This window comes from Platalea leucorodia (genome assembly GCF_965183815.1).
Source record: "Platalea leucorodia genome assembly, chromosome: 1".
Taxonomy (NCBI): Eukaryota; Metazoa; Chordata; class Aves; order Pelecaniformes; family Threskiornithidae; genus Platalea; species Platalea leucorodia.
Window position 1 is genome coordinate 27860194 of NC_138823.1, and position 27865 is coordinate 27888058.

The 27865-nt window shown below is 38.3% G+C and overlaps 1 protein-coding gene across 1 annotated transcript in view; it reads right to left on the reverse strand.

Annotated features, from left to right (window-relative positions):
• The window catches only part of SLC26A7 (solute carrier family 26 member 7), a gene marked incomplete at both ends in the record, with an annotated part of 71715 nt that overhangs the window by 6223 nt on the left and 37627 nt on the right, over positions 1 to 27865 (reverse strand). The window contains 8 exons of the mRNA XM_082315866.1: positions 366 to 414; positions 2182 to 2298; positions 9666 to 9732; positions 11955 to 12061; positions 19178 to 19273; positions 20772 to 20849; positions 23913 to 24026; positions 26143 to 26290. Of these exons, the coding sequence (XP_082171992.1) occupies positions 366 to 414; positions 2182 to 2298; positions 9666 to 9732; positions 11955 to 12061; positions 19178 to 19273; positions 20772 to 20849; positions 23913 to 24026; positions 26143 to 26290 (776 nt within the window). The remainder of the gene's footprint in view (positions 1 to 365; positions 415 to 2181; positions 2299 to 9665; positions 9733 to 11954; positions 12062 to 19177; positions 19274 to 20771; positions 20850 to 23912; positions 24027 to 26142; positions 26291 to 27865) is intronic.

Genomic DNA, 27865 nt, shown 5'->3' on the forward strand with positions numbered 1-27865 from the left:
CCTTTGTCTGAAGACCAATTCAGGCAGTAACGCGGGAAGTGGTTCCCCCCATTCCGTAACCGTCTCAGTATGCACACAGTGGTTCATGAGAAATAAGCAGGGACTTCTGCAGAAAAGGTATTTTCATGGGTTCCCTGCTTTTGAAAACTTAAAAAGTCAGTCAAGAACAGAATAAAAATAGGACCTGTTAGGCCAGGGTTAACAGAGTTTAACACTGCTTAGCACTCATGCTTAATTTGGTCTAACTGAAGATATTAGCCTCCAGACAACTTGAGTTCACATAGAAACAAATAGAAAAGCGTAGAGCCATTTTGCATACTTACATGCATCTTGGTTTTAATATCTTTTATAGATAATAAACTCACCATGACAACTTCCATTGGAAAACGAACAGAGCAATGTGTTCTGCTCACACTGAAATAAAAGCAACGAACTATTAACATACCAAGGAAAACTAGTCCAATGCATAGTAACCAGAGAAAATCAATGCAATACATAAGTCTGTTTCTCAATGTCAAAGTTAACTCCTTCTCTCCAAAATCATACTGTATGCAACAGCCTATTGGATATACAGTATTTGCTGAGTATGTCTCTCAGTATTCTTCTAGAGTTATACCAAAGTGATATCTCGCTTTCCTTTCTAGGTGACTCAAATTCTGTCATGTTTGGATCCACTAGAAAGCATATTATGAACACAATGCTTTTGGGGAAGCAGGGGTTCGTTAAGAAGTGGTCAAAAGATGGGAAAGATATTCTTGAAAAGATAAATTCTAGTCAGGGAGTTTATAAGATTTTCGTTTTCTACTTGCTGCAATCTCATCTGCTATGCTAATATTTTAGTGAAAACATTTTTGACATGTAAATTTATTAAAGAATTACCTTTATCTGGAGAATTTTTTTATAATGTTTTCAATATGAATATGAAGTTCTCAGTCGAAATATGAGTTAAAACCAGAAATACAGCACAGAAACAAAATCCAAAGTGTAATTTTTTTTCACTCCCATTTTGTGCTACAGAAAGGCTTTTATTCCACAAAAAAAAAAATTATGCACAGTATTTCAGGCAGCTGTACTGCCAAGTACCTCACAGAAGAGACAAAGGATAAAATCTCCCTCCTCAGTAACTTATAAATTAGCTTATTAAATTAACTTATTAACTTATTACACTTATTAAATTAACTTATAAATTAATTCCATGCAAATCCTAAGTAATTTCTCTCTGTTTGGGGGTTTATTATCATACTAATCCAAATCACTTAGCCTAGCACAACAAAGGAAAAAAAGAAGCACAGTTTTTGAGCACAACGAGGAGAATCCACCCATCAAAGTAGGTATGGGTAGCACAGCTCTTTGGCAAGAGACAGGAGAGGTGGTGAGCACACATGGCTGAACGTTATCTTAACAACTCGTCTAGGAAATGACTGTGATTTTCTCAGCTCAATTAGCAAACTGCATAAAATTGCTACAGTAAGCACTGCACAGTATTGGAATGTCTTCTTTGTAATGACAGAAAAATAGTGCAACTTTTTTTCCTTTTTAGGGACCACTGTAGGAAGTTGCAGTAGTTATGTGCAGATAAACTCAAAAAATACTATACTTATGGAGATATACTCCAAAACCAAGTTATATATAATTTTTATACTGTTTATTTTGCCAATACAATCAGTGCAGAAAATGAAAAAGAAATACTACCTTTGAGAAAAACTTTAGGCAGTTTGTACTTCTTCCTAATTCTCCTGGAATTTTTTATAGTTAGAAACAGAAGTGAAGTGAAGAACATGGACTCAACTCCAGCAAAAAACTCACATTTTATTCAAGTAGATTTGTAGGTACTCATCCTCTTTTTAAAATCACAACCTTATATTAGCTGAGGTTATGTAAGTTCTGCCGAAATTTTGAAGAGATTTCAATCAGTGCTTTAATGTCCTTTACAAGATCATATATAGAAATAGTAGAGATATTCTTTTCAAGTAATAATAAGAAAACAATCCATATTGAATTTGATTAAGATTAACTTTATTCTATCCTAAATTAATAATTTGCAACATTACCTTTTTGTATCTGTTTCAGTATCTGATTGCATTCTCTAAGAAACACAAGGAAAGCACTCATGATCTTCAACACCATCACCACGGTTACTGAGCATATAACACATCCTACCTTGTTTACATCTTCACATGCCTGGCTGCTCACGTTATCCTTCTGGATTACCTTTATCAGATCAGCATGAAATTTCCTGGCATTCAGAAAGACTAACGGGTTGTTGATTGAAACTATCTTTACTGATTTTAATGATTCCTGTGGAATGAAATAAGCAAAATATTGAGAAGATATTGTCTTGGGTTTGGAGACTGAAAAACAAAGTAATTTCTTTAAAATTTCTGAAAATTCCTGTAAATCAACCTAGAAGGAGGTTTGGGTTGTGATAATGATACAACAGATAACTGTCTTGATCAGTAACCTCTAAGGAAAATTATCCTTAATTCATAGAATCATAGAATGCTTTGGGATGGAAGGGACCTTTAAAGGTCATCTGGTCTAACCCCCCCTGCAATTGGCAGGGACATCTACAACTAGATCAGGTTGCTCAGAGCCCCATCTAGCCTGTCCTTGAATGTTTCCAAGGATGAGGCATCTACCACTTCTCTGAGCAACCTAATTAATTAATTACTTAATATTAATTAATTAATTCAAGTTAACATGAAAGCAAAATCATATTCATTATGATACATAATACTAAGGACTATTATCCAGCAAATAACAGTAGCAATGTTTCAGTTGGTATGAGCCCCAAACATAGGCAAGACAAAGTTTGCAGACAAGGAGTATCTTTTATTAGACAAATAAAGTGGGGTGAACACTCCCAGTGGTTTGGGGAATGTTGAAAATGTTCATGTCAGTTATCTGAAGATGATATCCTGTCAGCCTCACCTCTGTGCCTGGGAAGATCATAGAATCATAGAATTGTTAAGGTTGGAAAAGACCCTTAAGATCATCGAGTCCAACCATTAACCTATCACTGCCAAGTCCACCACTAAACCATGTCCTCAAGCACCACGTCTATCCATCTTTTAAATATCTCCAGGGATGGAGACTCAATCACTTCCCTGGGCAGCCTGTTCCAATGCCTGACTACCCTTTCGGTGAAGAAGTTATTCCTAATATCCAACCTAAACTTCCCCTGGTGCAGCTTGAGGCCGTTTCCTCTCGTCCTATCGCTTGTTACTAGGGAGAAGAGACCGACCCCCACCTCGCTACAACCTCCTTTCAGGTAGTTGTAGAGAGCAATAAGGTCTCCCCTCAGCCTCCTCTTCTCCAGACTAAACAACCCCAGTTCCCTCTGCCGCTCCTCTCAAGACTTGTTCTCTAGACCCTTCACCAACTTCGTTGCCCTTCTTTGGATACGCTCCAGCACCTCCATGTCCTTCTTGTAGTGAGGGGCCCAAAACTGAACACAGTACTTGAGGTGCGGCCTCACCAGTGCTGAGTACAGGGGCACGATCACCTCCCTGGCCCTGCTGGCCACACTATTCCTGATACAAGCTAGGATGCCATTGGCCTTCTTGGCCACCTGAGCACACTGCTGGTCATGGAACAGATCCTCCTAGAAGCTATGCTAAGGCACATGGTGGACAAGGAGGTGAATTGAGACAGCCGGCACGGCTTCACCAAGGGCAAGTCCTGCCTGACCAACCTAGTGGCCTTCTATGATGGAGTGACTGCATCAGTGGACAAGGGAAGAGCTACAGATGTTATCTATCTGGACTTCTGTAAGACCCTTGACACGGTCCCCCACAATATCTTTCTCTTTAAATAGGAGAGAGATGGATTTGATGAGCAGACTGTTCAGCAGATAGCTAACTGGCTGGATGGTCGCATCCAGAGGGTAGTGATCAATGGCTCAATGTCCAGATGGAGATCAGGGATGAGTGGTGTCCCTCAGCGGTCCATACTGGGGCCAGTGTTGTTCAATATCTTCATCAGTAACACAGACAGTGGGATCGAGTGCACCCTCAGCAAGTTTGCAGATGACTCCAAGCTGAGCGGTGCAGTTGACGTGCCTGAGGGATGGGATGCCATCCAGGGGGACCTGGACAAGCTGGAGAAATGGGCCTGTGTCAACTTCATGAGGTTCAGCAAGGCCAAGTGCAAGGTCCTGCACCTGGTTTGAGGCAACCCCTGGTATCAATACAGGCTGGGGGATGAAGGGATTGAGAGCAGCCCTGCCGAGAAGGACTTGGGGGTACTGATTGATGAAAAGCTGGACCTGAGCCGGCAATGTGCTCTCGCAGCCCAGAAGGCCAACCATATCCTAAGCTGCATCAAAAGAAGCATGGCCAGCAGGTCGAGGGAGGTGATTCTGCCCCTCTACTCTGCTCTCGTGAGACCCCAGCTGGAGCACTGCATCCAGCTCTGGAGTCCTCAGCACAGGAAGGACACGGACCTGTTGGAATGGGTCCAGAGGAGGGCCACAAAAATGATCGGAGGGATGGAACACCTCTGCTACGAGGAAAGGCTGAAAGAGCTGGGGTTGTTCAGCCTGGAGAAGAGAAGGCTGCGGGGACACCTTATTGCAGCCTTTCAATACTTAAAGGGGGCTTATAAGAAAGATGGGGACAGACTTTTTAGCAAGGCCTGCTGCAACAGGACAAGCGGTAATGGTTTTAAACTAAAGGAGGGTAGATTCAGACTAGATATAAGGAAGAAATTTTTCATGATGAGGGTGGTGAAACACTGGAACGGGTTGCCTAGAGAGGTGGTAGATGCCCCACCCCCGGAAACATTCAAGGCCAGGCTGGATGGGGCTCTGAGCAACCTGATCTAGTTGAAGATGTCCCTGCCAATTGCAGGGGGGATGGACTAGATGACCTTTAAAGGTCCCTTCCATCCCAAAGCATTCTGTGATTCTATGATTCTATGACTTTAGTACAACAGGGATATTTCTCCATGGAAGTACTTAGTGGATCCAGATCAAGCTTGAGCGACACATTTAAAACTTTGCCAGCACATATCTACAACCAACACAATAAATAATCTACACAAGAACCATGATCCGCCCCCAGTTCCTTTCTCTGCACTTCCTTGAGTAAGTTTTATGCAGTTTACCAGGTGCCTTCAATGAAACTGTGTAGCCCAAAACACAGACATTTTACAACAGAATGATTTGAAGGAGATCAGATACGGGTCAGGAAAATCCCAGGTACCAGTGGGGAACACTTCACACAAAACAAGCACTTTTTCTCTCATTCTCAAGGTGGACTTAAAACACCTTCAAAAGCCAGTAAGAAAATTAACATTTATATATAAATATACTGATTTTGTAGGTAGGTAAAGTTAAGCTAATTCTACCAAGCTCTCCATTTTCCACAGGTTATGAACCATGTCTCTCTTTTCCTTAGGAAAATTAGGTCTGAGACACACCAAACTCAATGTGGAGCAACTGCTCTCAGCTGCTGTGGTTTCTGCTGCTTCTATTTCAAACTTGAGGAAAAGTCTGTCGTCCATTAGGGTCTTCTGTTTTTTCCAGTTGTACTATTTGATCTAGTAAAAGATATTATATCTACTTATAAAGTTCTTTATGTATATTCCAGTAAATAACTGTATTAAACTTTCATGCATCTAGTTCTGTAAACAGGCGTGTAAAATTTACCAATATTTTCAGTAGCATTTTCTACCTGACAAGCATGCATGTAACTGGAGATTCTTAAATAGCAATAATAACAGTGCTCATAAGCACCAGTTGCCAAAAAAGCAACAGGATTAATTTGCCTTTCAGGCATGTCTTTTATGGAAGCTGGGGATCTCTACGTTATACATGGAAGTTCAGAACATTCTCCTTCCAAGTGAGACAAAAAGAGGATACTTGAATGCACAACCTGAACATTGCTCAGCAATGATTCCTACTAGTTATTTTTACATGCAAAACATGGTATCATTGAGTGTCAGCTTCAACAGTCTCATAGAAAACTTTGCCCACTTTGGAAGAATGAAAACAGGATGAGATTTTAATGAAAAAACCACTGCAGCTGACAACATGTCATGGTTTAACCCTAGCCAGCAACTAAGCACGACCCAGCCACTCACTCAGTCCCCCTCCACTGATGGGATGGGGAGAGAATTGGAAGAGTAAAAGTGAGAAAACTCATGGGTTGAGATGAGAATAGTTTAATAATTGAAATCATTGAAATATAGTATACTACTAATAATAACAGTAACAGTAATAATAATAATAAAAGAATATACAAAACAAGTGATACATAATGCAATTTCTCACCATCCTCTGACTGATGCCCAGCCTGTCCCTGAGCAGCAATTGCTGCCCCCCCAGCCAGCTCCCCCAGTTTATATACTGAGCATGGTGTCATCTGGTATAGGATATCCCTTTGGCCAGTCTGGGTCAGCTGTCCTGGCTGTGCCCCCTCCCAGCTTCTTGTGCACCTGGCAGAGCATGGGAAGCTGAAAAGTCCTTGACTAGTATAAACACTACTCAGCAACAACTAAAACATCAGTGTGTTATCAACATTATTCTCCTACTAAATCCAAAACACAGCACTATACCAGCTACTAGGAAGAAAATTAACTCTATCCCAGCTGCCGAAATCAGGACACAACACCTCAGCAGGACAGCAGCAGATCCTGAGGGCAGATCAACAGATCTGACTCCAAGAAGTTCTCCAAAAGGATTTCAGTCCACAAAAGTGCTATATGCAATAAAGTATCCTACCACTAAGTGCAATAAGGGGTCTGGATACAGAAAATATCTGTTTACTACTGAAATAAAATATCTGATTTATCTGAGTATTCAGCTCTCAGAAATGAACTACTTGTAACAATGGGCAACAGGAAGTAAAACCCAAGAATTTGCAAGATAATATAGGTTCAAAAAGCCTCTATTCTTCCTAACAAAAGACAGAGACATAAAACAAGGTCACATTCAAACACAAGTAAGTGTGTTTGAGACACAGACCATTTTTTAAGTAGTTCAGAAAAGTGTGGGATTGCATTGAAGATACACAGTTTTCCCAACAGACCTTCAAGCAAAACAGGAATGGAAATCTTCACCACAAACCACACAAACTACCTCCTTATTGTAGACTGCTATTCAGATTTCTGGGAACTAGATGATCTCTCGGACACCACCGCAACGACCATCATACAGACTATGTTCAGAAAACATTTCAAACATCCAAAACTGAGGCAATGAACCCCAGACTATGCATAGAGACTTTGTGCAATTTACATATAAATGTGATTGTGGTAAATTTCACATCACCAACATACCTTGGTCAGTCAAGTGGCAAAGCCTAACTGGCAATTAAAATGGCTGAGATTGTATGAAAGAAAACTCTAAAATAAGGGCAAATCAGAGGGCAATATATGCTTGAATGGAGAAATACTCTGACATCCCACAGATTCCCTTAAAAAAGATGCTATACACAGTTTGGTGTGGAGACAAGCAAGCACTTCGGTGACATACCAGAACAAGCAAATAGGAAGATGAAAACTAGGAAAAATGAAGAATAATGTGCAAAGATCGAAGCCTGTGATGATCATCAAACTAACAAGCTTCCAAAAACACAAGGTGGAAAATTTGAAAGGCTCAAATCAGAAGGCCAGACAAAGTAGATGTCAGACTTAGGTACAATCTTTTTTTCACGATGGGCAAGGACAACTGTGCCAAATTTGGCTCAGTTATTCCTGGCTCTGGTTTGGTTCTAGCTCCTTTCTTAATAAGAGCTGTTCTGAGAAAAAAGGACTTCTTCTTTGTCGTGTTCTTGCCAAGAAAGAAAGAAAATTGTGTCAGGTGGCCTATCCCCATTGTCACTTAGAAGGGTATTGACAATTGCCCCGTGCACTCTGCACAGCACTGTCTACGCTTGGGTAAGAATTCAGTTCAGGGAACGCCTGTGATGCAATGTGTTTCACATAAGCTTCTAAACACCCTCTTGATTTTTTCCACGTTAAAGTGTCTTTTCTTCTATTGATGAAAAGGCCTCTATAAATCCACAGACCTTAATGGCAGGGTAGATCATTAAGCTTACATATTTTCATGTTTAAAAGTCCTGTTGTTTATGTCTAAGCTGTTATTTACCAGGGGAACTTGGATCAGTCAACATTCATACATTAAAAATTACCCTAAATGCCTGCCGCAACCCAGTGACTTTAAATTCAATTAAAGGCATTTTTCTAAATCTTAAAAGTATTTTCCTTCTTAGCTTTGTGTAATAAGCTCTTGAGCAATTTGCTTTCTTAACAAAACGTTATTTTCCCCACTGTCTGCAGGCACTAGTTTGTTATTACTTGGTTACTGGCATTAATCTTAATGATTAAGGAAAAAAAAAAGCAGGGGAGCAGTTAGCTTAAAAAAAAGACGCATAGGGATTTGTACAAAATATTTTATGAACTGATATGGAAAAAAGCAGGTAAATCAAATTTTGGTTACCCATCTCCTGACAAAGTTACTCCAACATTTTTTTTAAGAATGAAAAGTGATCTAATAATTGACACCTGGGCCACATTTCAGAGTCCTCCCCATTCTCATGTAACTTTCACATTCCAGCATCGTTCACCATGCCAAAACAGTAAACCTCCCTGAGCCAAGTTCAGATTTTGAGCCCAAGATAGTTCTGTTGGAAAACATTTGCCAGAAAAAAAAAAAAAAAATCTTTACAGGAGAGCTTCTTAATGGTGAGGTAATAACTGCTGAGTATGTTGCTTACATGATACATAAGACCCTTCATAAGCATTAGGAAAGGAAAGAGCACATAGTAGAAACTGCCATGGTGGAGAAGGCAGGATGTCCTAGTGATGGGACTCCGTGCTGAAAGGATACATGGTTCTACTTCTCTCTTGGCTGCTGACCTACCATTTCATCTCAGAGGAGGGAGTTCACCTCGCTGGGTCATTACCCTTTTCTTCTTACCACAGGTCTGACCACAAGCAACTTTGATGATAATTGCAATGAAAATAACAGAAAGAATTTAAAATCTCTGACTGGTAGGTTTAAGTTTGTAAGAAGCCAAATTTTAAAAGCACAGTCTTTTGGAGAGATTCTTCCATCCATTTTTCACATGAAAGGTACACTTGTTTGAGTACAGGGTGGTGAGATGGGTGAAGTAGTCTGGGACAACTTCATGATGCTGTCCCTCCTTCCCCAGCCACACACAGTGTCCTCTGGGACAGTCCGACCACAGGGGGCTGGTGGCAGAAATGGTGTCAGAAAAGAGATTGTAGAGGATGACCGTATCAAAGGACTTTCAGGAAACTGGGAAATTTGATGAGAATATAGAGACAGTTATTGTCTGCTCAGATGGACCTTGCCCTTGCTGTCAAGAGATTTCCTTAGACTTAGGAAACTTTTACAAAGAGAAATTCCTAACTAAAATTCCTAAGTAACAAATAAACTAAGATAGACAGATCTAAGAGGACTTGCCTAACTTCACTTTGCAGACCAGCAGCAGAACCAGGAAAATATTCCAATTTCTGATGCCCAGACTAGTTTTGTATTTACTATGTCATACTGGTTTTAGATTTCAAGTGGTCATTTCATAAAAATGTTCCCTTGCCTCACCAATTACAATCTGGTAACCACCTAGAGAAAATAAACAAATCTGAATTAGTGGAACACAACAACAACAACAACAACAACAAGCTAATTAACTTACACAATTATCTTCTGTTTTGTATTTGTATTCCACTTCTTTCACATTTTTCAAATTCAGTGTCTTTGCTCTGTAATCAATACACAGAGAAAATCTGTAAGGCAAATCATTAGTAGTCTTAAACAGAAAGAGGAAGAGACGCACCCCAAAACTACAGCGTAGTAGTTTAAAGTTGTGATGATGCAATCCATCCGTATTTTTGCGCATATAGATCTTATTTTTTGTGATAATGACCCAGTTAAAGGTTAAAAAGCACATTTTTAAATTATAATATATTACTCTGAACACATGAATAATGAAAATTTCTAGTAAATAAAATCTTAATTTTAGGTTTCATGACTGTGTTGTAGCTGGCCAGAGAGCTATTCTCAAGTCAAGGTAGCTAATATACAATCTACAGCTTCAAAAGTACAGGGTTTTAATTAATTTTTTACCTGCAGAATCATATTGTAAGGAAAGAAAAAAAAAAGATATCAAATAGTTATGGGTCATGAAAACTAAGGATGTTTGTTTTATTTGTCACATAATTGACACATGATGAAACAGAACATTGCACTCTAGCTATGAAAGTGGGGGACTGAACTGGAAAAGCCAGTATGCTTTTTATCCCTATGCTCTCTACACAGCCAGTGAAAAGAGAAAGTTGCCTTGAAAAGCCAGCTCAGTGTAGGACCTTCTGCTTCAATACATCATTTGCAGGAACACATTTAACCGCAGAACAAGAAGGCTATGAAACTAGCTATTATCTGGGCTCTGTGCCTAAAGCTAGGCAATGGAAATAATCCCAGAATACAAACATTTACTAGATGCGTCAATGTGCAAGGATTATTTGCAGGTACTGGGGTTGGCTAAATGAGGCTTGCAAAAGTCAGCTGTTCTCTCCTGTTTGCATAAATTGAGCTGTAGCTGCTGCTGGTTTTAATACATTCTGATACATAACATGTACCACGTCCAATACTCTGGCATCTGAACAGAAAATTCACAATAAATCATCTATGGTATTTTTCTTGCGTCACTTTTGCCGACACTCTTGCCCACGACTGGATGGCTTCCTGTGTGTTCTCTTGCTAACCTCACCTGAGCAGTACAGTTTTTAAGTCTGTTAGCACGTTCAGATTACATGGACAATCATGTGCAACCTGATTGAAGACCACAGAAATTACTGGGAAGAGTCTTATTTACTTTAATTAGTGCAGGTTCAGGCTGAGGTCTCTGTTAGATCAGACAACAGAAGATCATGCTATTTCATGTCAGATATCTCTGCCTTTCTGCTGTGGCAGAACATCAGACATCCAGGCACAGGCTGTAAACAACATGAAAACTTACCTTTTCCTTTACTAGCAGAATTTACCAAAATTTTAGTTTGCTGAGTAGCAGAAGGTTACCAAACAAGTACTGATTAATTCAAGTAGAAACCATCTTCCATAATTTGTAATTGCTTGCAATTTTGAGCTATTTTCATGCTGGTTCTGCAACTTATTCTATGAGAACAGAGCTATGCACAAATGTTTAACACTATAAACTTTAACGAGCATTAAATCAAACTGTATATATTGTACTTAATTTCAGTGGGATTCAATGTTCATGCAAACAACTGCCTGCGAGCAGCAAGTCATTTGCAGGACTGGTGAGCTATGGATTAACTTTGTAGCACAAAATGATCATGAGCCTCAACTGATATTTTCCTTTACTCACGGTCCAAAGTAGCAACTTTAATATGTGGGGGAAAAAAAAAATTGTATTAACTCTAGTTTCTTTGTCCTGGCTTTCCTAATTCATACACAGAATTTATAATGTACTTTTCATTATACATTAGAATAGTTGTACGGTTATGTTTCATTAATATATATTAGCAGTGCAAATGTCAACTATCAACTCCAGCGCAACATAGTATCTAGGAGTTTATAAAGGGTGCTTAGTTATTAAGGTTTGCCAGACATACCTTCTCCTTAAGGAGCAAATAAATATCTAATGGAAAAAAAATATATTATTGATCTTTCTGTTGATTTTATGCTACCTTCACCTAATGAGTTATAAAGATGTGTATTACTAAGAGAAATCACAAAATAATGCTGCAGTATGAAATGTTTTAGAGATCCTTAGCCTACAGTAAATGCACAGGTATGACTTTTCCTTTTCAATTGTCTTATCTAGTAATTTTCTGCAGCTAAAAATCTGAAGTTTCATTGTTAAATTTAGTGTACTGTATGTCTATCCTGACAGTGAAGCAATGTGCCAGAAAGAAGACATAACAATGTGCTACTAGAACATTTCAATAAATTTATTTCTCACCTGGGAAAGCGGAAAATCACAATTACTATGGTGCAGACAACACCATACAACAGTCCCACGTTAGCAGCAAAGCATATTGTAAACACGTAGGTACTAACCCATATGCTCTTTAAGGAGGGAAACAGAAAGAGGTAATTAGTTTCAATTTTTGTAACAATGTGCATTTTATGAATCAGAAATAAAGATTTTTATAATGAAGTCAGTTTCACAGAGGTGACCATTCAGATCTTTGAACTGGCAAATATTGAAGACTGAATTAGCAATTAAAATAATACCTCCCCATGGGAGAATACATATGACATGGCACTACTCATCCCAATGCTCACAGAGGTTCCTTTCATAGTTAAAATAGCATATATAGTTGCACTAACAGCATAATTCAGAATTAACTCAGTTGTTTTGTAAAACCTATATTTTATTTTTCACATTGCAAGTTTTTGTCACTTTCTGCACCACACATATTTAAAATCCTCCTTTCTCTTTACACAATGAGGTACCCTAAAGGTCATGTACAGAGAGCTCTTCTCCCACTAATTGTGAAAGTGGGAATTCTAATTTGCAAGGAGGTTAATTAAAAGTGGCATTTATCAGAGTACAGCTGACTAAACCAACTCTATAACAAATAAAAATTATTGGGGAATCAATTTCTTCACACGGAAATGGTGAGATTTCAGATTACTTCTCCGCCTTTGAATATTTGATTAATAAAACTTTGAGTTCATTTTAAATACAATTAAAAAAAAATAGAAAGAAGCATATCTGAAGCAAAAGTCACATTGAAACAGAATTTAAAATGCAAAAATAACCCAAAATATTTTAACATTTCCAATTTTTTTCTTAATTATTTTCTAAACAGAAATGATCACTCATATTTCCGTACTACAATGATGTGTATGGCAGAGAGATATCCAGATTTTACAATTAAGAGGAGAAAAGTACAAGTTACTTGATTCCTTATACTAACCTGACGTCAGCACATATTTCTTTCCTTGAAGGGGCCTTAAGCAAAGACTGTCACCTAATCTTTATATAAAAAGTATTAAAGAAGAATGGAAAGTATTTTCACTCCTCTAGATATACTGATCTCCACAGGTGCCTGGTTCAACAATTACAGTGCTTCTTGTTAATGTTTGCAGAGGAAAAGATCACATTACAATGGCACAATCAGTGTTAAAATTATCCTTTCTAATGCTTTCACTTAGCTCAGGAAAGCCAGAGACAATAGAATACTTTCAGCCTAACCACAGGAATTTTGCTTGAGCAGATTTCAGAACTGTTATTTTATGAATTATAAAATGTAAGTCATACCATACTAATTTGTGCTTCACAGAGGATGGAGTGTTACATGACTCTACTGAGAAAACTTTTCCTCTCTCATCTTCAAAATTTTAAACTACTGCAACAGATTTTGCAGTCTCTTCATGGCATGGCTGCTAAGTAAAGAGGTAGTTCATTCTTTGAGACAGCGCTCAACCTGCAGTTATATTTTATGACATCTTATACAAATTGTTGTGTATATATTTGCAAAGAATACCTTTACAAGCAACAAACATTCAGTTCCAATTAATCAGTGAGAAAGTAATTCTAAGATTTAAAAATCCAATATGTATTTATGAAGAAGTTTGCTGGACATGAAAAGGCTAACAGAAGTACTTACTACAAACCTGAAATTCAGGTGGGATCAAGAATTAGCCCATCCTGATAAGGCTGAACCCTTGACAATGCCTGAGATCAAGCAACCCACTTCAGCTGCAGACCTGAGCCTCATCACGTCTAACTAAATCACTGCTGCAAGACCTGCAAAATTCTTCTGTCTCAGAAGAAAACAGAAAGCATGAGAACCCAATATGAACTCTTCATAGGAAGAATCAAAGCCAAAAATGTTTAAGTACTGCTGAGTACTAAGCAGCCTAGTATCTCACATCTTAACCATAACCAGAGACCACCATTGCTGTAGAGGATGAGCCAAAACAATCACATTCTCATCCGTCAATCACCCTTTCGGTGCTTTGTATTGGCCTGGAGTCAGTACTTTTTTAGGCAGGGTAGCATCAAACTTGTTGAAAGAAGTTATGCTGATCCGATAGACATTTTTTTAATTTATGGGTTGTCTCAAGGTTCAACAAAGAAGTTGTAAAAATATCAAAGTTTTCTTTGGCAAATTTCTTCAAGATGGTTATTGTATATTCCAGGATAGATAGAATCTAATCATCCTTCAAATCTTAGCAATAATGTATTATAGGCACGTGTTATTCTCAGAAGTCAAAACAAAATCCGACTTCAAAATATGCTTGTACTATATTAATTTGAAAAAAATTCTAAAGAGGGAGAAAAGAAACAAGTAGGAGATATGGATTTATGTTGAATTCTGCATATATAAGTATAGGAAGCATTGAGAGGTACTGTGACTGTATATATAGCAGCTGCCTCTGAAACTCTGTGGACAGTGTGTTTCCATGTAGACCTTTTCATTTCATAAGGTCTATCCATCCACCAATGAGGGGATCGTGAAATAGGAACTTGGTGGGAAGAAAAGCATATAAATAGATGAAGTGGGAAAACAGTCTCTGAGCCAATGACTAAACAATGCAATACTAAGATACTGTGATAATAAATGTTTCTGTACCATTTGAAAACAGATTATAAACTTCCTTTTTTGTTGCAAACTGAGGAGATGATCAGCTATTGCCTCTATGGGTAGGGTTCATTTCACTTGGCATTAGCTATCTACTGCACAGATGTCTACAGCTGGGTGAGCTGTCTAGGTTTCCATAATCAATAGAGACCTGGTTATCTGCGTGAGGGTAATTTAGGATGCAGTTCACCTGACTCCTACCTGATTACACTGCTGCCTACTTCAAGAAGAGATGAATCATACCCTAACATGACTTGATTGACCAGCTCTGTACTGTCTGTAATGTGAGGCTGTGATGACTTGCTCAGATACAGAGGCCGTTGCTGCAGTCACCAGCACGTAGCCAGAAGAATCCTATTAAAGTCCTGTTCATTCAGGGGGTGCCTTGGCAGAGAAGATGCTGGAGGCCAGGAGGAGGCTCTGGCTCCAGGAAGGCTGCGTAGCATGCCCATGCTCCCCCGTCCTTCCGCAGACAAATGACTGATGTGTGTATACGTCCTCAGGGCACCCTTCATCAAAACTTACGATTCAAGTGCTGGAATGAAGATCACTACAGCCATAAAACAGGAACGGCTTAATAGTAATGTGGTATGGTAGTTCTTTAATGTAATTTTTCACAAGCATTCCATACACAATGGTTGAGAAGTTATTTGTTTGCACAGACTGCCCTGGAGACACATGGACTGATATAAATATTATTCTTTAAAAAGAATTTATATGGCAATCACACTTTCAATGGATTAAGCATTTGTAAATTCCTTCCCACCCCACTGAGACTAACTACAGCAAAACTAATATAACTCAGGGTAGCATATTCAGTAATGAGGGAAGGATAGAAAATCTCCCTAGGATGTCATAAGCTGGAAGCATTCATATAAAATTATTATCATAGAAGAGGTGGCTTCCTACTCTGGAAAATTGTTTATATAGCAAAACCCTCAGTGCTCTCTCATGAATCAGGGCCCCTATGTGATGAATACCTGAACAAATCTAAAAGTTCAACTCCCTCCTGAGGTTAATATATTAAAAAGTTCTAAAAATACATGAAATTGCACCAGTGAGCTCCCAAATTCCATGGAACATCCTCTCTGGGCCCCCTACTCCAGTCTATTTTGACAAAATGGATTGACAAGGTGGTGGCTCCATGTCTTAGAAACTCACACTGGCAAGATCTTGGAGGACACTTGTCTAAAGTGAGAACCTCCTTGTTGGATCTACTTTAATTTCTAAATTAGTAACATTCTTTACATCCTTATACATTAATAGATGTGCATATACTTACAATTCATACATCCATAACTACCTCTCCCATCACGGCACCATGCAGGGAATGTGTAATTTTTACCATAAATTGTTGCCATTCTTTCTGATTTACAAGTCAGGCATACAACCTAGCTCTGCCTCAGCTATGGTCATTTCCTGGTAAAGTCACTTGTGCAGTTTTAATATCTTTTTCTCTTTAAATGCCGTAGTAATTCTCTGTTGAATACCCCAAATCCCTGTTATATAATTAACTCACAAAAACAATCTTTATTCTACTGTAATTTTTCACTTAGAGGGTCACCTTCTGAAATATTTTTTTCCTATCTTTTGTCACTTTCAAGTCTAACTGTTAACAGCAAAAAGAACATTTTTCTTCAGCAGTCCATTACCAGGCAGTAGTCTTTGCCTAGTTTAAAGGGCTGCAGCTCATCTGGGATGCTCAGCCTTAAAAGCAAGAGTTAACAAGAACTTCACTGGCCTTTTTGTTGATACTAGGAAAGTGCACTGTCAAGCTGGACAATAAAAAAGGGCAGTTAGTCAAGAAGTAGGTCTGCATAAGAAATTAGGCTTGCAGGAAGGATATGGAAATCAACTTTTCATCTGAGGACCTGAAAAGTGAGATACACTTACAGAAGAATTCCAGATCAACTTCCTGGTAGTTCCCCCAAAATAGGCAAAAATTCAAGACAAATTGTTCTCAGGTTAATGCACAAAACACAGATAACACAGGAATCAACACCTTGGAAACAGCCAAAATGAAGACAGCAGAGGAAGGACAAATACTGTTATGTATACAGTTATGTATTTAACATATATAGTAGAACAGAGCAATTATTGATCTGAAGTTATTGAAGTCATCCAAGAAGGTGTAGGGACTGACAGAAGACCTTAACTGAAGCAAGAGACCTTTGAAGTTCATATGAGTGCTGTGAATGGCAGGAAAGGGCTCTTTGGAGTAAGGGTAGTGGGGTTCTAGCTGGAAAGAAATAGAATGTGATTTGAGCAGTAGGATGTAAAAACAGGACATTCCCAAGGGTTGATAAAAAACAAGTTGAAAGAAAACTGAAACAAATATACATAATAATGTTCAGCTGCTAATATTTAGTATTAGCTACTCAGGTCTGTCAGCCTAGCTGCTCCTTTGAACTCAGCTGCTCCTAAACATTAAATCTGCAAGAAAAAGCAATCCATGGCTGAAAGGAGGGATTTCATAAACTCACAGAATATCATGAGTTGGAAGGGACCCATGAGGATCATCGAGTTCAACTCCTGAGCTGTACCTTTCAATCTATACCTTTTACATTTAACAGGATCACGTTTTATAAAGAACTAATCAACAAATAAATATTAGTCATCCTGTATTGTGTTCAATGAGAAGCTTAAAGTACAAAGGAACAAGGTAACAAAAGCCATAATATTCTGTTTTCACGCACTCTCGTTTGCCAGACCTATTAGCATAAGAAACCTGACTTCTATGTTACGTGACACACACCCTTCAAAGAATCAGTTCCAGAAAGAACAGCTGCTAATTATTTCCAAATGTTTTTTTTTTTTAGAGTTTCTATCTTCAAAACACTTTGTATAGCCTTGGTAATGGAACTGATTCATTTCCAATGTGCTGTCAATTGCTGGGGTGAAACTTTTCAGGCCAAAATCAACACCGGTGTAGTTACTCAAATCACTGGGCTTGGTGGGGCTCCTCAGACCAGGCAGCAATGTAAGATCGTTTATAGCCTTACTTTAGATGATGCTATTTAAAGCAAGATGATTTACCCTGTCAGGCTAAGGACTGATGGTACAACTACTTGAGGATAAATCATTGTTCAAGTATGCCCAGTCAAAAAGATAAACCCAGCAAACTCTCCCTCTCTACAACCATTCTTAGAAATAATGACAGATGTGAGAGATGTAATAACTAAGTATTCACCCACCCTTTTCTGCCAAACCCACAAAAACAAAAATCAATCAGGCTAGTCTATCTATGAAGACACATCAAGACTAGTGAGATTCCAGAATATCCTGCTGGAAAACTTAACTACTTATTATCTCAATGCACTGATAGAGAAGCTATATCTCTCTCCCATAACTACCAATTTTCTTAAGTCCACTGTCCCCAAAATAATTCTTGATCCACATCATCCATGCCTTGGGACACTGGAAATCTAGGTTAAGCTAGATATATTTAAGCTAGATAAAATATTTTCAGAATTTTGCTGTTTGAGGAACATAAGATTTCACGAAAGACAGAGCTTTTCTTCTGCATGATACAAAAAAACCCCTCTAGTCTTCTGTGATGAAATGTGAAAAATCTCATATAGCCAAATGATGTTGTTTACTCAGCTCTGCTTTCCATACTGAAATCCAGTACTCTATAAAAAGTGTTTTGTTCAGTCTAGACTTACTATTACTGCTGTAGAATACTAAGTCGCTGGTGAGATCAACAAAGTCCAATATTACCTCCAGTAACCTACATCTCCCACCACAAAGGAGGAGGACATGGCCAAAATACCTTTCTGAATATTTGTTAACTGAAACTGCATAAACAGAAGTTCCAAAAGCTTTATGGGATGTCAATATGTATTTATGTAAGTGATTAGAGGGTTTAGTTCCACTAATTGGCCAATACATTCAAAAACTCCCACAGAAGAGAAATCTAGGAGTCTTCCTAAACATAGACTCATCTTTAATACTTGCTACAAATTCTGTGCAAATGTATGTTAGACTATTCAGACTTTGCATTAAACTAGATTTTTGTACTATGTCTCTTTCCACCTATCTGCCCTTTCTGATGTATTCCTCCTCTCATACTGCAAAATCTTTCATTATGATCAAACAATAGATATTCTGTTTGCAAAATCTGAAAGAGTTAAGGCAGTTTACCTACAGCACCCTAGGACATGTACCTTTCTGCATCTCTAGTGTTTCCAGTTCTGTTTGTCCTTAATGGTCATTCCATATCCCCAGAGGACAAAGATACCAGAATCTCTTCAATAATACTACGATAGCAAAAGCATGCTAACCAGCTAGAGAAGGCATACAAAATTAGACACACATCTGCTCAGATTAACACGATCTCTCTGTATACACATCTTTAGCATAAAACTAGGTTTGATTATTTATAATTTGCTAAAATTCCATTTTTTTAATACAATTGACATTACAGATGCTGTTATTCTGAGACAGAAAATGAGCTGATGATAGTACACAAAAACCCTAATAATAATGGCTTGCACTTATCTCTTCTAGTGCCACAGAACTATGAAAGTTTATTTAGCAGATATTGTTAAAGGGTCTCAGGAAAACCTCCTTAGATTGTTTCACTTACCCAGTCTATTTTATCCACATTCCAATATTTTTTTAAGTCACGGAACTGCATTAACATTCCCTTCAAGCCCACAACAATAATGCTTGCTAGCACACACTGCAAAGAAATAAAAAACAAAAGCCATTTGCAGAATTGGTAGTGAAAACAAATGCTCTTTCTTCAATTTAGTAGTCAATATTATAAGTAAATTATCAAAAAACTGAAGTTAGTGTTTCAAAAATGGGATAAGCACAGGTGTCCTTGTGACATAAACATAACGGTATCAAACTCATTTTTTTTTCCTGAAGGCAAACTATGGGCCACCTAATTGTGAGAAAAATGACAGAAACTTCAGGACTTCCCGAGACTCTCCATGTGTCACCAGACCAACTACATTCTGCCGTAGTCTGGGGGGCTCAGAAGCAAATCAGCACTCAACTTCTACACAGTGAAGAATTTCAATTCCCCTTCTTCATCACCTAGAGAAAGCCTCTAGAGCAAAAAATCATTTAACTTTGAGGCAAACAAAATAATTTATTGCTCTCCAAATTGGAAAGGAGGAGGAGATGGATGAAGAAATCATCTGGAGCCAAAAAGGATGGAGTACAAAGCGATGGACTTGCAGTGCATAGGTGGGGAGGACTGAAAAAGCGTAGTAGAAAAGAAATAAAATATCAAGAAAGCAACATATGAAAAGTTTTTCAAAATAAGGGAAAAAAGCCTACAGGAAACCAGTCAAAATTTACATATAATCCATATAAAAAATGAAGGGAGGAAAGCAGTATAGTATATCATATAGTATTATAGTATATAGTAAGAAAAAGGACATATTGTGCACCCCTTTTCAAGTGTCCGTACTTTGCATGGTTGAAATACGTTATAAAAGGATCTGTGTTTGAAAAGTGAGAACCTTCATGTGACACTATGTAAACAATAGCACAAAGTAAATTTAAAACACTGTTGAGTTAAAATTTCATGTACAAACATGGTAGAATTATGGATAATTTTGGAGCTGTATTTTGCATCTTTGATGTGCCTTTAGTTAAAATGAGCTATTAATTTGTAATACTAAAAGTTAGATATAGCTTATGTGAAAACACACCACGTTACTTTACAGAGTCTTAGTGTAGAAGACGTATTCCATGACAGAGATATACGAATACCCCATAATCTTTCTGTAATTAAGTTTAGATCACTATCTACAACCATTTGTGTCAAATTTATTTGAAAAGCAAAGTCATACATCATATGTATAACTGGAGAAAAATTGTAGATCTTCATTAATTTCTACCACGCTTTGTCAATTTACAAATCCACAGCAATCTGGATGTATATTTTTCATAAACTACATGCCAAACGTAAGTAGAAGAGAAATGCTTTCTTATATACTCATGTGGTAGCTTATATATGGAACTATATATGTGTAAAATCTGTACGTGTTATGTTGTCATGTCTGTATTTTATGATTTTGAGACTTGCTGTACCCTTACTATTCTTTCTGTCATTGAAATTAAATAGACTTGTTTTGGAGGTAGTACTATCTTTCCCTGAAAGAAATTAAGTCGTTAGAAAATGTTTGACATAATCTTTAAGAAAAAAAAGATAAGTACCATACCATAGGCAGCCAGTACAGCATAGGTCCAATTGCACAGATCACCACAAGAATTAATACACAAGAGATAAGGCAAGCCATCTAAACCAATAAACAAGAAAAGCAGATCATTCAATCTAATAAAAAAAGATATAAATTAAAATGTGCAAAAAGGACTAATTATCAAATATTGTAGACAAAGTCAAGAATGAGATGTTGAAGAGGTTAACTCTTAATGTATCTATGGATTGCAGATGCATATAATTTCAGTTTTAATCTCTGGTGATTACCTTCAGCCAACTACAGTGAAAACATAGTCAGAGATCTCAACATCTGTGCTTGACCCTGCTGACAGAACACAGACACAGACCACAGCATCACTTACACACTTGGTTATTAAATGGAGCGTGGGTGTGCAATGTCTCATCCCAGAAGTTTCACAGCACCCACTGTCATTCTGTAACATATTTATAGACATGCACCCTGTGTTGCACTAAAGAACAGATCTATCAGCACTAAGCAAAAATTATATATGGAGAACTGTGTCATCATTTTTGCACAAGAGAAAATTTCTAACTTCTTTTACTGGGATCAACACTAAAAGGAAACTATTGTGCTAAGTCAGAAACCACCAGTGATTTCACATTAATATCAGTGCACTTTACTTTAGAAAATGTAGGAACAATTTTTTTTTTATATATTAAAATTATAATTAATGCAGATGACATGAATCCAGACAAATACATGGTCTAAGGATTATATGTTTCTTCACAGTATTATATGGTATTAATCTGATGGAAAACTACAGTAAAATTGCAGTCTCCTACTCGACTCTGAGTGCTCACAAAGTAGAGTACTTCTGGTCTCATTAAGATAACATCCAGATTCACAGAAGGTTTTTGACGATAAGTAGACAGATGCTCACTTTATTTTTATATTGATAATATGTTTCTTTACTAAAATAATTAGGTTTCATTTTAAGAGACAAGTTGTTAAAAACAAAACCAGACAAGTTGTTAAAACACTAGAAAATTAAAGCCATGGTGTACTTAAAAATACCATCAAGAAGTATAGACAGAGTGTTTACAGAAAAAGGGACACAAAATCTGCTCGTAAAGTCGCAAGGAACTTTTCCCTCTTTCCGCCTTCCCAAAAAGAAAAAAAAAAGTGTTGATTCTATTTGAAGGACACTTCTAGCCCATGATACAGTCCCTCACTTCTGTTTTCTCCCAGGAAAAGATATCACTGAAGAATAAATGGCATTACTGAATCCCAGCTATAGCCGTTGGAGAAAAAAGGGCTGCTCTGAGCCCCTGAAAGGCTCTTTGCATTTCTTTCATGACATATGCCAAAGTAAACCGACTTCTCTCTATGTAGTCAAAGCAACCCCTCACTCTTTTTGCCTATGATCTGACCAACATTTATTAGCAATGTTCTTCTCATCTCTTCATTCTACTTAGACAGCCCCCAAAGTAGAAGATTAAGTGGATCTGTTGCTTTTCAAAAAGAAGGCAGGAGAGAGAATGCTATGTTTATTAAAGTACTCTCAGTGTTAAAGCATGGCCACACTGTAACTTTTGGATGCAGGCTCTGCTGTACTGTGAAACCAATGGATAAAGCCAAGCAGATACTTGTTTTAATGATGTACTTCCTACCTTGAAATCAAACTATAGTGGTTTCTTTTTCCATTTCATATGTTGAATAACCTTCTATCAGGGCCTTTGCCTACATGTACCAGAGCCAAAGTGCTCAGATATCCTATATGCCTTCAGGCTGTAGGTCTTCAGGTATAGGTCTTCAGGTTACCTTAAAGCCTTCTTGGAAAAGCCATGATGCAGTACAACTGCAAATTGTACAGACAATACATGAGCAGGTAACAGAAGAGGCTGCCTGTGAGGATGAGGGCACGTGGTACGACATTGAATCCAACTCAAAGATATGGCTAGTAGCACAGTGGTAGCTAAACTATTTGCATATAAATGCTTTTAAATATTATTATTGGATAAATTATTCATTATGATTAATCAAGTTCAGAGTACTGTGTAGGCTAATTAGCAAGTAATTAACATGTAGATTTTTGAAATAAAGCCCTGTATCATTTCTTAATATTGTGGTGTCTGCATGAGAAATAATTGCAGGACATGGTCAAGAAGAAACAGCACCTGTAGACTGTGCTTAGCCTTGTCAGTTGTACCTCATTGTCCTTTTCCTTGTAAATTAATGTCTTTTACAGAGGCGAGAGCAACAGTTATAAAAAGAAAATAGCAACAAACTCCAAAGGATGTAACATTTATGTGGCAGGATGCCACTGATGGAGCCTTGAGTTTCAGAGGAAGGAGGGAGAGGCAGTGCTTAGGGGTGAGCCTGCCCCAGGGGTGTCCCAGGTGCTGTGGCCCACGTGGTGCCACCATACGCAAAGGTCACAGATGTGCAGTTTGCTGCCTCTCTTGTTCACGGGCATGGTTTGGACAGGTAACAGCCTTACAGGGTCACAATTATCATTTTCATCAATTGCAGTTCCTTCTTTTCTGAGCTACTGCAGTAAGAACTTCTGGGGGTCGTTTCCAACAGTAGGAAATAGCCCAAAAAGGCCTCAAAAATCTGAGTGTCATCTCTGTGGGCTCCATGTATACTGAGGGATGGACAAGTACACCACATCACAAGGCAGAAGTTGTGAGATTGCTTGGGTTTTTTAGCAGCAGCTCTTAAGGTTATTTTCACTTTATTTTGAAAATCAGATAGAAGCACTAAATTAAATCTGATTTTTTTCTAGAACTTCAGCTTAGCCTGTACCATTAAATCCATTAAGCACCATTAGAGGGCACTTTTGTTACAGTGCTAACAAATTCACATAAAACTGAAAGGGCTTGTGTAGTTTCCTGCAGTCTGAAAACACAACTCCTAACCTCCTTACTGCCATAGACGTTAGTGTTTATATTGAATTAAACAGGTAAAAATGAATAAGGGGAACCATTATCTTTTCTAGTAAGACAGTTGCTGATCACATGCAATTCCATGCAGATTGTTAAAAATGACAGAGTCATTTCCCAGGACAGAGGAAAAGGGAGAATAGGGAAATACAAGTACAAAGTACAAATCAGTACAAGTTCCAGTGAACAGTATCATAGCCTTACTTCTCCTACGTATTTCACTCTAACCCATTACCTGTGTTTTGGCACCAGTACTGTATAAAAGTGTCGTCCTTCCCATCGCTGCAGCACTTGGTATGCAAAAGAAAAATGAAGGAATCACGTTGCTGAGGCCATGAGCCAAAAATTCCTGCAAAGTTGTTAAATAGAATATGTTTTTTTTTCCTATTGTTCTGTCATTTCAATGCTTCTTGCCAACAGAGGAGTCCCCTATGTAAATATTAGCAATGACAAAGGATGGCCATATTTTTGAGGGAAAAAAATCACATACGTACATGACAAAAGATCTCCCAACATAATATATCTTCTCACAATGCAGAACTAATTTGAATGATAGAGCTGCTGAACCAGATTCATCAAAAGCAGGAGGCACATTTTGTTCACAGAATAAATGGTATTTCTAAGTATTGAAGATGAAATTCAGCCAAAATATTTACATCTTGATCCACATCTGCTTTTTAACGGGCCAGATTCTCAAGTAGTGGGATCTGGACAGTGTCCAGGTTGTTTCTGGCTTATGACTCTACTGGAAAAAGACAGCCACTGATTTTTTTTTCTTTTAGAGCATGCTTTAGTGAAAGTGAAGTATGGTAGCAATACTATCTGCATGCTGTCTTTCATTACAAATACATTTGGTGTTTATTCACAGTCAAAATGCAGACATGTCTGAACAAAGATTTATGGAAGAAAAAGTGGGGAAGCCACCTTGTATCTGCAGCCTGAGCTGAACAGTGTTTTCTAAGAAAGCACCCCAACTTGGCTACCCAGCATCAGTCTTCTTCCTCAGATTATAAGGAGCTCATTCATCTCCTGAGGGCAACGTGTAAGAAAAGACCTCAATACTGCTAGATGTGCTCAGGACACAAATGGTACTGTATCCAGCCAGGGCAACACCTGATCATAAGTTCGTCTTCACAGCACAGGACAGCACTGCCTTAAAGCTCCCCAGACAGCCTTGCACACCCACACGCCACTACACAGAGCCCTATGCCTGGCCCCTGAATGCAATACAGCTACACTACCACCCTGCCACCGCAGCCTCTGTTCTCATGGTGGTTTTGCTCTTTTGCTCCATTATTCGACATACACACAGTTTCCAACACCTCAGTAATTAAGCTGTGTAAGGTCTAAGTTTTCCAAAGGTGCAGAAAGACGTACAGGTTGCTGTGTTCCTTTTAGTGCTGTTGAGACAATACAGCATATCACCCTGAAACCTGACTTGTGTTAAGCTCAAAGAATTTTCCCTCTGCTCCCTAGAAAACATGGCTCTGAAGCATCAACAGAAATTCATGGCACAATGTATTCATTCTGAAAAAAATTTGAGAGACCTGAGTAGACAAGAACATTCCCACCATATTTTCCAATGACACAAAGAGTGGTAAAAGACATGCACTCACGTAGCAAGACTGACCTGTCTAGATAAGGTGTTCAAATAGACCTCCAGCTGCAAAACCAACTGTTCTTCATTCAATCTTATGTCATTTATCCCAAACCACTTAAGAGAAAGGTGGAGGCAGAAGTTTTATCACGCAGCACTATTGCCAGTTATTTAAAATGGAGTGTTTATTACCACAGTACTTGAATAATTGTCTCTACGGATTTCCAGTTGGCTTGGAGTTACTCACCCGCCATGACCAGCAGTGGGGTAGTTGAGAAGGTAAACATCCCACTCTTACTTAAGCTTGCCCACTGTAAAGTTGGACTCTGAACAGAAAGCTCCTATGGCTGCAAATTTGGCAGAATTGTCTGAACCCACTCTGCTTCTTTTATACAAATAAACCTTTCTTTCAGATGAGACTTCTACTTTGCATAAGCTTCATTTTATAATATCAGATATGTCCTGGGGCTATAAGTACCTAGTTTATTTTTAGAACTGCTTTGTTTCTTTAATCAGTCACTGATTTAACATCTTGGCTGGTCTTTAAGAGCTCAGCTACCAGAGGAGAAGCTGTCTTGTCTTAGAACACTGGAAAAATGCATTAATACCCAAATTGGCTGCTGGCTGCCCCAAATGCAGTATTATGAGATTATTCTGGAGGATGTGTTTCCCTAAAAGAAGCAGCAAAACCAACTAGGACGTTCTACAGAGCTGATTTGGGCTAGATGTGGCTTTTATTGTAATCATTGGAAGGCCTCAGGATGCCATATGGATCTCACCCTTTCCTGCTGGCCATTCATCTATAATACATTTCTAGAATGGTGAAGGAATTTCAAGGCTTACGGACAATAAGGAGAAAGAGCTTTACCTGGTTATCATCCACAGTATATTTAAACTTTTTAGCAGAGGCTTTGGCAAGAGCTAATGATGCTACATAACCAACCAGTGCTACTCCAAAAGCTTCAGTGACTACTTCAGGCAGGACGTTCATGGGTGGTGTTTGTGGTGATGGTAACCTATAAAAAATACAGACAGTCCTTTTTGCAAAACCTGTAACATAGCCTTGATACACCTGTAATTCATGAAAATACAAGAGAAAATCTCTGTGCATGCACAGCTGATTTTTTTAATACTTATAAGGTGACATTTTTCAATATTTTACATCAATAAGATCTGTGGGGAACTGCAGGAGAGAATTTGTACAGAAAGATGAAACAGTTTCAGATGGAGTATTCCATTTGTAAACTTCAATTTGAGAAATTATGAAGGGATCCTTATAAATTAGCTCCCCCTCTGACAGATAAAATCAGCAACCATTCCCTAATTTTGTAATGTGCAACAAAAGAAACTCTACTGTATATTTTTTTTCTTTTTTATAGTTGGCTTTCCTCTGAAGTTTAAACCTTTTAAACAATTTAGTATTCCTGTAGGTTATGGACAGTATGGACATTTATTCCATCTAATGAAAACCTTCTAATGCAGACTGCAATGAAATGCCTCAGTTAAGAACCACATCACCCCAGATTGTCTCTGTACTCCATGAAAACACTTCAGTCTCTCCAGAGCACAAATCACACCACCTAAGAGCCAAACCTCACTCTGAAGGTTTCTAATGCTCACCACTGACAAGGCAGTTAGCTAGATATTTCAGGTAAGTGTGTACGTAAAAATACATAAGAATGATCCAGGCTTCTGCTTGTGTTTTTCAACATTACAGAATATTATCCTGTGAGATCAGACAGAAAATAAGCTCCTGATTAAAGCTGCACCAATACAGTTTAGCTGCTCATAACACATATTGAAAGGGCACGCTTAGCCCTGTTTAATCTCAGATACATAACATGTAATAGTGTGCCCTAAATACTTAAAAGCAATTTTCTTTCTCAGTGACTTCCCTTATTTTATTTCTATCAATGCAAGCTGCCACACATGCACTTATGCTGTCTTGGACTTGTACTTTGTGAAATTTAGGGAAACCCTATGCCCTGATTTCAGCTGGGATAGAGTTAATTTTCTTCCTAGTAGCTGGTATAGTGCTGTGTTTTGCATTTAGGATGAGAATAATGTTGATAACACACTGATGTTTTAGTTGTTGCTAAGTAGTGCTCACACTGGTCAAGGACTTTTCAGCTCCCCATGCTCTGCCGGGTGCACAAGAAGCTGGGAGGGGGCACAGCCAGGACAGCTGACCCAGACTGGCCAAAGGGCTATTCCATACCATATGATGTCATGCTCAGTATATAAACTGGAAGGAACTGACCGGGGGCAGCGATCACTGGTCAGGGAGGGGCTGGGCATCAGTCTGTGGGTGGTGAGCAATTGCATTATGCATCACTTGTTTTGTATATTTTTTTATCATTATTATTATTATTGTTTTCTCTTCCTTTGCTGTCCTATTAAACTGTCTTTATCTCAGCCCAGGTTTGTTTGGTTTCTTTTTTACCAATACTCTCCCCCATCCCACCAGGCTGGGGGTAGGTTGAACGAGTGGCTGTATGGTGCTTAGTTGCTAACTGGGGTTAAACCACGACACCCTGCAATTTCCAAAAGGGAGTTTACACAACAGCTGTGCTATTCCTTACCAACCCTTA